Raw genomic sequence first — 12732 nt, 5'->3', positions numbered from 1 at the left:
AAAGATGCAGATAAAACAGGGTTCTCCAGGTTGCTAATCACACATCCCAATTAAGGTGAGCATCTCTGTAGTTAGTCCGTTCTGGCACCAAGGCTACCACTAAGAGCCCTGCACAGGGAAAGAGCATCTGTTTCAATTAGCAGGGAGCCATGGTGACAAAGCTGGACATCTTTTACTTTACACTCATGTGTGCTGCTTCCGAGGGGACGTGTTGTAACGGTGGCTTGTCAGCAATGCGGCCACCTTTTTGTGACTCACGGACATGCGATAGTTGAAACTGTGCTGGTGATGTAGCCCGTCTAATTCTGTTTCTCAAACAGGAGAACGCCTTACTACATTATGCTTGTTGCGGTAGCATAAACTGTGTCCTCTCACTGCTTGGTTTCCACTTGTTGCACTTGTTTATTTTCTAAGGTCCAAAGCAAGCTTTCGTTGGGGCTAATGCATGTGATCATGTAGGAAGTATATATTCAATACAAAAAAATCTAATAAAATAGTGGGGAAAATATGGTTTTTAATTTAGTCCATTTGGATTCCTTACATTTTGGTTGTCTTTTTTGTTAATATCCACATTGGTTATTTAATTTATTGTAATGATTGTTTTTATACTAGTTCCTTCCTGAGTTCCAAAATCATGCTTGTTAGGTTAATTGAAAACTATTCATTCATCATATACAGAAGGTGAATGAATGAATGAATCATTGTTACTTTCGAATGTGTGTACTCAAGTACTTGGTGTACTCTTTCAGCACTTATTTTCTACAGAATCTCCCGAGAAGGACGTAATATGGGAAAAATTGATGATCATACATACAGAAATCAAATAAATCCTACATTTAACACTTTCGTTTTAGCCTATTTTTTCATTACCCAATTTATCAACTGATTTGCACTAGTCAATTTACTCTACCGTCAGAAGGCATCTTTAAAAAAAAACGATATTTATTGTCTTTCCTGTTTTTTTTTTGTGTGTGTGTAAAGATTAACAACATCGGTAATAAAAGCAAGCTGATGTCCTGCATCTCACCAGTGTTACTCCTGTACGGTTACAGTAAGTTGGTAGCAAAATGTGGCGAGTGCTGAATGTCTTTGAGTCAATGTTCAGTTTCTCTAACATCCATAATATGCAAATATTGTACAGTTTGTGTCCAACTTATTGTATACACACAGAGCATAACAATATTAAATAAAAGATTTATAGAAAGGAAACATGGCTTTGTGTTATTTGCCTTGTGTATATATATATATATATGTATACATATCTATATATGTACATGTATATATATGTATATGTTTGTGTATATGTATATATATGTATATGTTTGTGTATATGTATATATATGTATATATGTTTGTGTATATGTATATAAATGTTTGTGTATATGTATGTATATATGTTTGTGTGTATGTATATATATGTATATGTTTGTGTATATGTATATATATGAATATATGTTTGTGTATATGTATATATATGTATATATGTTTGTGTATATGTATATATATGTATATATGTTTGTGTATATGTATATATATGTATATATGTTTGTGTATATGTATATATGTTTGTGTATATGTATATATACATATATATGTGTATATGTATATATAATGTTGAAAATAAGGTTTGAAGACAGCAACAGGATTATTTTAAGCCTGCCGCACACCAAGAGGTGCGGGCCTAAGCGAATCAATTGGACAGGTGCAGGGGGAGAGGGAAAAAAATACAAGGCGCGACTCTCTGCGTCACGTTGGGCTATTGATCTTTGCACATTTCAGCCACCTCAATAATACAAAGAAGGAATGGGTGAGAAATGGGAGTCTGCTGGTTCCTCTACACACTGCAATCCGCCATTTCTGTGACAAAGACAACACTTTTCCTATGCAGTAAATATGAAAAAATAAATGTAGTTAATATATTAAATATAACATTACTGATACTGTCATGAGTGAAGTTGTTTGGACCCAAATGCAGGGACAGGATGCACACGGGAAATTGCAAAAACTTTTTAATGTCAAGAAGTGGATGGTGGGCAAGCCAGTTGTCTGGAGCCAATGAGGCCTAAGGGGCAGTTGGCTTATGACGGAGTAATCAGGTGGTTAAAGTCTCATGTAGTCCTGAAGACAACCTGGCCCGGCATTTGCGTTTTAGACAGGCTTTTACTATACTGGGCTGATTTGAGTACATTCCAGCCATGTTGACAGGTGAGCTGAGTTGGCTTGATGAGGTGGGCGTGCCTGGCCATCTTTCCTGCATTTTTGTTTGAACTCCTCACCTTTGTGACACCAGACTCTATTCAAGCCATGTGTTACTAGGAGATTAATCTTGGTCTCATTGTTCCAAAGACAAGAGTCCCAGTGGTGTAAAGTGGTTCAGAAAATGAATGAATGAACTCTACTATAGTTCATTCATTCAAAGAGGAATGCTATCGTTATTATAGCTTCCCTCTTTGTGTTTAAAGATACATAAGAGTTTCATTGTAGTATACACATACTTTTTTATAGCATCAAGACCACAAAAATAACAACCATTCTATGTCATCTTCAAACCATGGATGTTGAGTTGGGAGGACAAACCACCTCGTGGAGCGCGGTAAGCAAGCCACCATCTTTTACACATACAATATGGCGGGACAATATGGGCGTGGTTACGCCTAATGGAGACGTAGGTTCGTAAATTAAGCACATGCGCAGTATCTCTTCCTTTCAAAGTGTTTTCCATGCCGACAGACGACTAGCACACCAACGAGGTAAGTCGTTGAGCAATTTACTGGCCTAAGTGCATTTTTACCATGCTACAGGTAGATTGTTTAGGAATCACACCATCGACAATTTGAGTTTGGGGTCCTTTTCCCCACCGGCTGTGTGCCCCATATAAATATATATACAATGTGTATATGTTTGATTTTTGCAGCTATCGCTTTTAAGGATAAATGTCAAACCACACTGCCATTATTCTATAACACTCATCTTTGCTTTTCTGTGCAGTTCTCATTCAAAAGCGCAACACAATATGTATTTGAAATGCGATGACATTTTCAAAGGGTGCCGATATCTTTCTTCCAAAGATTTAAGATGCTCCTTTCGTGATGTCCTATGTTTCAAGTTGGCTTTTTCCATCTTCCTCCACCGTCTCCTTATTCAGTCAACCCCCCTCCCTCCACTCCGGAGCAACCATAAGGCTGATGAAGAAAGAAATGTGGATATAGGAGGTGAGAAAGCAATCATTTATCTCTCAGGTGATAAGTGACATTTGGTGCATTCACACATCGACACGTGCACCTTGACACACACCTGCACACGCACACACTGGTTCAACAGTGTACAGCCCAGCAAACACACAGTCTGAATACTGATTAACCAATCATGGCCTGCTTTTGCCCGGCACCAGAGATGCTTGTTTGGCACCATGGCAACCGTAAAAGCATCGGCCAAGTCACTTATTGAGGATGGCTGTGCGCATGTCTTTCCAGCATGGACTGAGGAAAATAAATTTGATCTAGAATGATCCGCCTCAAACAAGCTGCAATTTGTTGTTTACGGACATGTGCTGTAAAAAATAATTATACATATATTTATATATTATATATATATATATATATATATATATATATATATATATATATATATATATATATATATATATATATATATATATATATATATATATATATATATATATATATATATATATATATATATATATATATATATATATATATATATATATATATATATATATATATATATACATACATACATACATACATATATAATATAGTTAAGATCACTGACAATGTATACAGTGTTAAACACACGAGCGAGTGTATTTTTTACATGACAACCCAAATGAATGCACTAAAGCTAAATCTTGTGAATTTTGTTTCAGAAGTTAAATTTACATTTTAATTTCATTTTACAGCAAACTAAAGCCAAATATTAACCGCCACAAGAAATGTATTAGAATTTGAATATAAAATAGAAGTTTGCATGTTTTCCGCGTGACCCAATTGGTTGTTTTGCATTGGTTCCAGTGTAGGAGATAGGCCCGGTGTTTTGTTCATAAAATTGTAGGATCGGGTGTTTTCCTTCCACTCTGTATTTGTCTTTGATGTCACAGTGCTCTGAAGAAACAAGAGACATTTCTTTCCAGCCAAACCTGAAAGAAAAAATAACATTTACTTTTTCTGTGTCCCCCTCTTTTAGACAAGGAAGGTAACCAAAGTATAAAGGTAACCGATCCAATTATCATTTCTGCCCGTTGAACCCTCTCCTGTATACACACCTTGTCAGCCTCATCGAGAACTCCTCAAATGCGGTAAGTGAAGTCTTAGGCACAGATCTGCTTTCCCACAGTCCTCCTCTAGTGTCGTCTCATATTTATAATTCAAGAGGTTCAGTTTTGCAACTACAAACAAGAATATGAGACCAACAGTACCATTGTTGTGATTGATGGAACCATTAAATTCTTGAGTGATCAGTTTGTGAACTTGATGAAGGAGGTGCGTGACTACATTAGGTCAAGTTCAACAAAAAAAAAATCTGTTTTTATTAACTTAATCCTGACTCCACCATAGATTTAAATTGAAGAGCTGCACTAAAACCTTCAAAAAAGGCCACTCAAAATACTAAAATGATCCATCAACAAAGAGAGGCTAGAAAAATATCTCCATAGATACAAGAACAACTCATTCCCAAAGAGAGAAAACACTTGATTTAGAATTTTAGATTCTTGCTTCTCAGCTCATCGAAAAGAAGCAATATGTCCGTTTCAAGACACGCTTGCTAAGCGAAATGCCATTAAATGGCAGCTGTTCACTTGAGAGCCCTGTTATTTTCATTGGTACCTTTTAAAGGTAGACCATTGCTCCTATGTGGAGGCCTGCAGAAAAGGCCAATTGAAACGCTTGTCAATGGAAATGTCAGCATGTTTTCCATGTTAAGTATATGCTAAAACTACATTGACAGTCTGCTTATTTAAGTTATTGTGCACTTCCAAGTCTACCCCTGAATGCCAAATGGTGGTTTGATGGACTAAGTACGTATTATATCAGGCGAGCAGAATGGATACTTGCATGATTTAGCTTAGGGTGGCTGCAAAAGACAACATCGTCCTCTAGTGGCTTTTTTGAGTGCAGTGAAATCCTCATATGATCATTTAGCACATCTAAATCAAGTCCCAACAACTCTTTAAAAAATTATTTTTATTGAACGCGCATGGCGTTTCTTTAGTTCTACTTGCTTGAAACATTACACGATTTGCAATGCTAATGATAGTGACACAGCACAACCTGTTACAGTATTTACACGTGTGAAGAAATGGATTCAATTTATTTGTCTTCATAATTGCTAACGGAAAAACACAAAGCATACCTGTAACATGCGTGCTTGTATATACATGAGAGTTAGGTCATAAAAAAATGTTCTCATCAATAAGGCTGTTTGTTTTTCCTGGAGCTGACTTTTGCTGGGTTGGCGTCAACTATTGCCGGATAGTTCACAGCAGCAAGTGAGTGCAGGCAAAAAGCACAGCATTCATTTGGAGTGAAGTGCTGGTTGTCTGGTCTGTGATGTCATATTAGTAATCCCCAAGAAGTAGAGCTCAGATATTGGACATCCGTCGCCCCCTTGTGGCTCCTATCGATGCTCGCAGCCTAGGTTCTCTGGCCCTGAGTGCGGAACAGTTTGGACAGCGTTAGCTCAAAGTGCGTCTTGTAAAGAACTGGGCTTTGTCACACCTGTAGTGCTCATTGAAGTCCAGTCGGAAGCTGAGGAAGCGAAGGCTTTCATCTGTACTGGTGGTCAGCAATACTAGGAACTGTTGAACAATACTCTGAGAAGAGCAGAACACAGGGAGAATTTCAGAAAGGGAAAGGCAGGCAAAAGGTAAATAACCTATGTGGGAAAGTGAACCACCTGGTAAAAGTGTGTAAGAATTCGAAGCTGTGAGCACATCTTTGGGATGGTCTCTTGAAATTCCCGAGTCCTCCTCTTCTCCTCTGCTTCTTGTTCAGCTGTCACGCCCCACTGACCCTGAAACAGACAAACAGGATGATTGGAACGGTGCAGATTTTTTGGTTATTCCTCTTTCTTGGGCTCCTCCTCACACCTCCTCCTCGTTTTGCTGCTTTTTCTTCTCAAATTGCAACTGTAGGGCCAGTTCCTCCAGCGCAGCACGGTACAGGGAATCTTGAGCATTTTGGAACTCGATGATTTGGTCAAAGATGGCCCTCAGTTGGTTCAAAAGAGACTTTAAAAAAAAAGAGGGTGTGATTCAGGGTTATTATACACTAAAATTAAAAAAAAACAAAAGAGCTAACTAAAACAAGTTAAAATTATTCAAATTAAATGGACTAAACCCAAATGCCCTTTAAATTACAGAAGAAAAATCCAAACAAAATTACCATGAATAGCTCTAACTATTAATGAAGGAGCAAGACTATATTTAGGCATGCCCCTTCTTTTTTTGTTTCAAAATACCATACCCCACTATTATTGTCCAGCAAGCATCTCGATATGATGGAGTCCAGGAACACTTCATGGGCAGCAATAATATGATCCAAATCCTGTGCCTGGTTGACTTTATTCCATAGCTCATCCCAGGAACACTCCAACACCTATGAGAACACATTATGGAAGATTAAAATTGAAAACCTCTGCTCTATTAATAATGGTTTCAGCAAAGTCCACAATGTCCATAGTTGGTTTAATCTTGACTTTGAATGCCCTTTTAAATGAGATGAGTGAAATAGCTTCTCTAATGGCCTGACCTCAAAGGTGATGTAGTACTGCATTTGATGGATGAAGTGGACCATCTCAGACGCCAGGATGTGGCACTGATGCAGCACGCCGGACAGCTCTGGAAGGGAAGACACAAAAAAATTCAACTTTACCGCCGACTTCCTCATTGTCGTCGTAGGTTGTTTTGTATCTACAAACCGGGCATCGTTTTGAGAAGCTTTGCATTACACATTTGACCCTTCCAGATGTCGGTGAGTGTGTACTCCATCCGCTTCGCCCTCCACAGAAAGTTAAAAACGCGCAAGTAGTGCCCCATACATTCCCGAGTGAATACCTGTAACGCACAGCTTTGTGAGCATGAGAGGGAGATATACAAACGTGTCAATAATGAGCAGTACCGTAGCGATAGGTCCATCTACGTGGTAGTCGAGGCTGAATACATCCCAGCCGGTATCGCCCGGCGACACCTCCAGCAGTCGCACATCAAGCCGCTTGAGGATCTCCACATTGTCGTACTGGGCGTTGGTTGCTCTGACAGCAGTTTCTAGGATACCCGTCAGGTTGTGTTGGTACAAAGTGGTGGCAGGTCGTGCAAGCTCTGGTCTTGAAGAAAAAAAATAAGAAATCACCATTATTAAATCATTATTGAAATATTGCCGCTGTCCAATGTAGCACTGATGGGTTCTTCCAGAACTGGAGTAGATTATCAAGATTCCTCAAAAATAAGTTGGCACTTTTCTGGTACATTTGACATATTTATCAATAATAGTACAGAAGCAAAGAATGTCACAATTAGCTTAGTTTACAGATCAATGGTGCTGGTGGACTTTTGGCTTATCTCCTCAGGGCCACTAAGGTGAAACTGTAGAATCGCCAGTTAGATTTGTCACGAGTTTTTCTCTAATTTGTTTTAATATGATTTCCAATATTTGTCATCATCACAGACAATAGAAGACAAGACAAATGTGTAGCTTACTTAAGAAGGTCCATCAAGTGTCGGATGAAATCTCCCTGACCCAAGAGCAGGTATCTCCTCATTGCCTGAAGGTGTTCCAGCAGCAGGTAGTTCCGGTTGAGAACATCCAGCAAATACTTACTGGTGTCAAAGTAGGCAGCGTCAATCTTCTCCTGAAATGCCCCCTCGAGGTCTGACAGCAGTTCTGCCGCTACAAAAGAGAAGTTCATTAGCCTAAGTGTACCTCATTGACACCCAAGACAAGAACAGCAAACTGGAAGAACATTGATCACAGTGTTAACACACAAATACTAATTCCTTTACGAAAAAAAAAAATCTTACCATCTTTGGGTGTATCTGTAAATTTGGACGCTGGTGTGATTTTTCCAGGTGGTGTTCTGTCCTGACAAACCTGGTGCAGGAAGTTTATGGATTTCCCAATCAGCAGAATCTGAGGAGGTATAGCAATGAAAATTATTTGATGATAAACAACTCACTGAAAAGCCATTTTTGGAAAAAGACAGGGATTTGGAACAGGTGTGCTCCTACCTTACGAGCCTGGTCCATGGTGATGAACGAAGGGATCATTGACTTCCTGAGAGAGTACTTGACGTGCCACAGGCGATCAGTTTTCACGTTTGGATCTGACGCCACAAAGAACTACGGGCAAGAATCGACATGAGACCCCATAGACACAGTCGAAGCTGCTTTGGAAGTTTTGTGCGCTTCACCTCATGATAAGTGTCCTCAAGCTCTCCATCGTAGATCCACCGATACAAGAAGTTAAGAATGGGGTGCGACACCAAGCTAAGGATGTGTTGCACCAACGCCCTCATTTGTGGATCGCCTGTCTTTCCATAGGCGTGAACAGCTGACGCGAGCTCCCCACCTTTGCGGCCTGAAACCAACACAAGGCGTTTAAAACTCCGGGAAAGAAAACACCATCGCAACACAAGTCGTAAACGGCAGCCACCTTGACAGAAGTCGACGAGGGCGGCGAGCGTTTTGAGCCGGACTCTGGGGTCGTACATCCAGACCAGAAGTCTTCTGAGCGTCAGACTGTTCTCTGTACAAATGGTGACACCCTGGTCGTCTTCTACCTGCAACTGAAAAAGTACAGGTACGTGAGCAAAGTGACTAGCTATCCTATATAAAAAGAAAAAAAAACATCTTTCAAACCTGAGAGTGTAGGACCGAAAGGAGTCTGTAATACTCCTTTAGCTCTTGGTGGAGGGATGCACAGAAACTCTGGGCCAGAGAAGGAAAATTGCATTTACATGGGGACATTGACATTCATTAGACATGACGCCATCCCACAAAGGCACCTGTCCAACTAGTCCAAAGGCCCGGTCGAGGCTCCTTGCGTCTGTATACTTGCGGACTTTATTGTGGAGCCACCCGAGCTCGGCCAGTCTGCTGCAGGTGTCCTTAAGGGATTTGCTTACCAGCACCTGTTGACGTTGACATTGTCTTGAAGTCAAATCAAATGAGTCTCAGTTATGCACAAAATGGTGGTTCCTGGTATTGTGTAAATCCTCTATCAAGGGCGTTAGGTACCTTGCTGTCTATTCTGTAACAATTTTCTTGGTTGCTCATCTTGACAAACTTGCCATCGATCCCTTGGAACACGTAGAGGATGTCCCTCACAAGCGCCACCTCGCTCACCTCGCCTACCGCAACCGAAGAAACTAGGTCAGCTTCAGATGATGATCATTAGATGCTATTGACAATAAGACATTCAAGCCAATTCAACTGAGAGGGAAGGTGCAGTCTCGAGCCGGCCGACCCCTCCCAGTTCAAATGGATTGGCTTCCATCGATGTCCATGGCGTTTAATGGAACTCTGAACACAACAAAGTCTATTGACACTCTAATAGGTGAACCTACCAGTTGCATCGCCGTCTTGCCTAAGGCGGCCTGATCTAGCAGCAGGTCCGAGAGGTGGCCGTACGGTGACGGGGCCCACAGCTGAGGAGGGGGAGGAGCTTACAGGAAGAGCCCAGGCCAGACGGGAGACCAGGGAGGGGGGAACTCCGGCCCCAGACTGAGGAGGTAGACTGTAACAACCAGATATCAGAGTTTTGGTAACGTGATTCAGATGCCAAGATTTTTCAGAAAATGTTGTGAGTAAAAACTATTCACACCCTGCCAAAAGTGACTGAGGTGTTGGTGTGGGTCCGTTGAGTGTATAGACTCCTAGACTTGAGATTCCGCTCGTTCCGATGCTGGCAGACAGGCTGCTGCTCCTTTCTCCATAGCTCAGTGCAAGACTTTGGGGACGGGCGCAGTAGAACGGTGTGGAGTGGGCATCTCTAGGGAGGGCTTGAGCAAACAGAGCCCCGTAGTTTCCAACCTGAAAAGGCAGAGAAGTACTGTAATACTTGGATGACAGGCATGAGAGGATGCTTCAAGCACGGAAGAAGAAAAATAGTCGCACCCGACTGGAAGGCTTGCGAGGATCTTCAGAGAGGCTGAGGAGCAAGTAGAGAACAGACCAGCGATGCTTCAAAACACCCTGTCACATATTGTAAAGTTGTATCTTACAATAGAAAATGGGTTTTCATCGGGCTCAGTTAGTGTGTCAGTTACCAGTTACAGTAGACAGTACCAACCTGTGACTGTAGTTTCCTATGCAGCTCAGAGAAAAGAGCAGCGTCTGCATCTCGCCGCTGTTTCAACACTGTAGAGAGTGGGGAGTACCCGTCAGTTAACATGCACAGCGATTTCAAACCACCTCATCTGCTGCTTGCTTCTCCTTCATTAACAAATCTCCCCAAATGGTGCATGTTGTTATCAAGAGCCAATGATGACTCAAAGCCTGACTGATTTTTGCTCGATATATGTCATCCTGAAAATGGAGTGCTATTTTTACTGACGGTGAAAGAGCTTTGATTGATTGTTTTCCCACTAATGGTACAACCTAAGCAACTCTAATGGGTCGAATGGGAATTTACTGTTAGTGTTTCAGCAATTTCTCGAGAGTGCAACATAAAAAAAAGCTTTAGAACACTGAAACGCATGCCTGAAAAGCACTTGACAATAGAGACTAGACACCAAAGCTAAAATGAGCAACAGCGTTGAGTTGTTATTGGCAGGCAATGGGAGCTTAATTTGGACTTACATTCTTTTTTGATCTTCTCCGTCACCAGGAATTCATCCCGTTCAATAGAGGGAGCATAGTTACTGCCAATGACTCGCACGGCATACTGGAACTGTTGGGCAACATCAGCTGGCGAGACAAAAAAAAAAAAAAAAAACATTGACGCATGATGATCAGTTGTTTACTCTTCCGTATATTAAACATGAGTATTTTAAATTACACCTCATCATTTGCTAACATTGACGACTATAGCTGTCAAATTTCAAATGGGATGGACTGGCAGCAGATGATCACTGTTCTGCACCAACCCTCCCAGTTAAAAATCACCGTTATTGGTAGACAATGAGTTATGAGAAGCTGTTTGCTCATAGTATATGCAAACTTTCCACTTGGCTGCACACCACCCACGTCGTGGGACAGTAAGAACATCCAAAATCGCAATTGCACCGGTTTGTAACCAAGTTGATTTGTGTGTTTGCAGAATTGCAGGCTTGATTGAAATATATTTAATTCTAGAATCACTCGTTATATCGCGATTTTATCGCCTTTGCGCACCATCATTGATAACACACTGGGTACACCCTACCTACACCTAGAGGAAAATTTAACGAATTATACATCTATGGGTGTCGTCTGACATTAAGACGAAAAGAGGATCTCACCAAATGTTGGTAAAGATTAAAAACAAACATTTTCATGAAGTGAGAATAGCGGTGATGATGTGACAAGAGTAATGAATTGGAAAGGAGGTCCGAATGGAGAGTTATGCTAATGTACCTTCACTTTTGCCTGTTATTCTGCAGCAGAGGCTCTGGAGAAGCACGTTGGGCGATTTCTGATCTAGGGTCGCCATTCTATCGGAGACTAACAATGCGTTTGGTGTAAACTGTGAATAAATCTCACAGTGTGTAAAGCAGACAGGCTTTCAATCACCCACGACTAGCAGCGCCATTTTGACAAGGTAAGTCAAGAAACCGTGAATATGGTAGAGAAAACGACGCCAGCTGGAGAAAGTTCTTCAAAGTAAGAGAACAAACATGTTTACAGTTTTCAAAAATAACGTTATTTATAAACAAAATTGCACATTATTCTCAACATAAAAATTACTATTATACAATTAAAGGCGTTTTAGTCGGCATAATCATGATATTTGTGTTAACATAGCACATCTATATTTTTATTTTGATAAGCTTATTCGGATTCTTATAGACTTAGCAAAAATAGTCATCATTAGTGTTGCACATAACCCGCCGAAAATCGTCTCCAGGAAATGCATGACGGACAAACGTGGGAAAACATTTCCGTCTCGAAACATAAACATTTAACACAGAACAATTGTTCTTACTTGATTATGATTAAGATGACTTCATTACAGATGCAGGGACCTCTATAAGGAGCACACACACTCACACATAAAAGATAATACATACAGCCACTCATTTAAAATAATTACTTGGTAAATCTAGAAAGATAGAAAGAAAGAAAGAGTCAAAACAGATTGGACAGCTTCCAACATTAATGGTGTTGATGTTCATGAGTTTCTAAACTTTCCCCCCAAGGGATTCTTTCAGAAAATGACTACATAGATAATATTGTAACAAATATGCACACACGCACACACGCACGCACGCACGCACACACACACACACACACACACACACACACACACACACACACACACACACGCACGCACACACGCACACACGCACACACGCACGCACGCACACACACACGCACACGTGCACGCGCGCACACGCGCGCGCGCACACACACAATGGTGAAAGAGACAGGTAAAGAAAAAAGTTACGTGGTGAAAAACGTCAAATCACACAGTGACCGACATAACTTTAATGAAGAGTGGCATTTTGGGCTTATTTTACGTTTAAATATTTCCGTGTGTGTGTTTTTTGTCTTATTTTCCTTGTTTACATCTAGTT

General features: G+C 40.7%; 1 protein-coding gene and 1 long non-coding RNA gene across 2 annotated transcripts; one reads left to right on the top strand and one right to left on the bottom strand.

The window, feature by feature from the left end:
- The first annotated feature begins 2311 nt into the window (after nt 1–2311).
- On the top strand, nt 2312–4328 carry LOC144199778 (uncharacterized). The gene is made up of 3 exons (XR_013326971.1): nt 2312–2593; nt 3146–3212; nt 4207–4328. It is a non-coding gene; the product is annotated as an uncharacterized LOC144199778 (long non-coding RNA).
- An 861-nt stretch (nt 4329–5189) lies between these two features.
- On the bottom strand, nt 5190–11819 carry tubgcp3 (tubulin gamma complex component 3). The gene is made up of 22 exons (XM_077731169.1): nt 11573–11819; nt 10817–10924; nt 10308–10375; nt 10133–10210; nt 9840–10048; nt 9583–9752; nt 9254–9366; nt 9022–9147; nt 8876–8944; nt 8670–8802; nt 8428–8594; nt 8246–8356; nt 8039–8147; nt 7718–7907; nt 7140–7344; nt 6940–7075; nt 6771–6859; nt 6486–6617; nt 6110–6250; nt 5917–6033; nt 5739–5833; nt 5190–5669 (listed from the first exon to the last, which is right to left on the bottom strand). The coding sequence occupies exons 1-22, from the start codon at nt 11646–11648 to the stop codon at nt 5603–5605; spliced, it is 2709 nt and encodes a 902-aa protein (XP_077587295.1). The 5' UTR covers nt 11649–11819; the 3' UTR covers nt 5190–5602.
- Nucleotides 11820–12732: the final 913 nt, after the last annotated feature.

Source organism: Stigmatopora nigra, chromosome 1, assembly GCF_051989575.1.
Source record: "Stigmatopora nigra isolate UIUO_SnigA chromosome 1, RoL_Snig_1.1, whole genome shotgun sequence".
Taxonomy (NCBI): domain Eukaryota; kingdom Metazoa; phylum Chordata; class Actinopteri; order Syngnathiformes; family Syngnathidae; genus Stigmatopora; species Stigmatopora nigra.
This window is presented reverse-complemented; position numbering and strand designations above follow the sequence as displayed.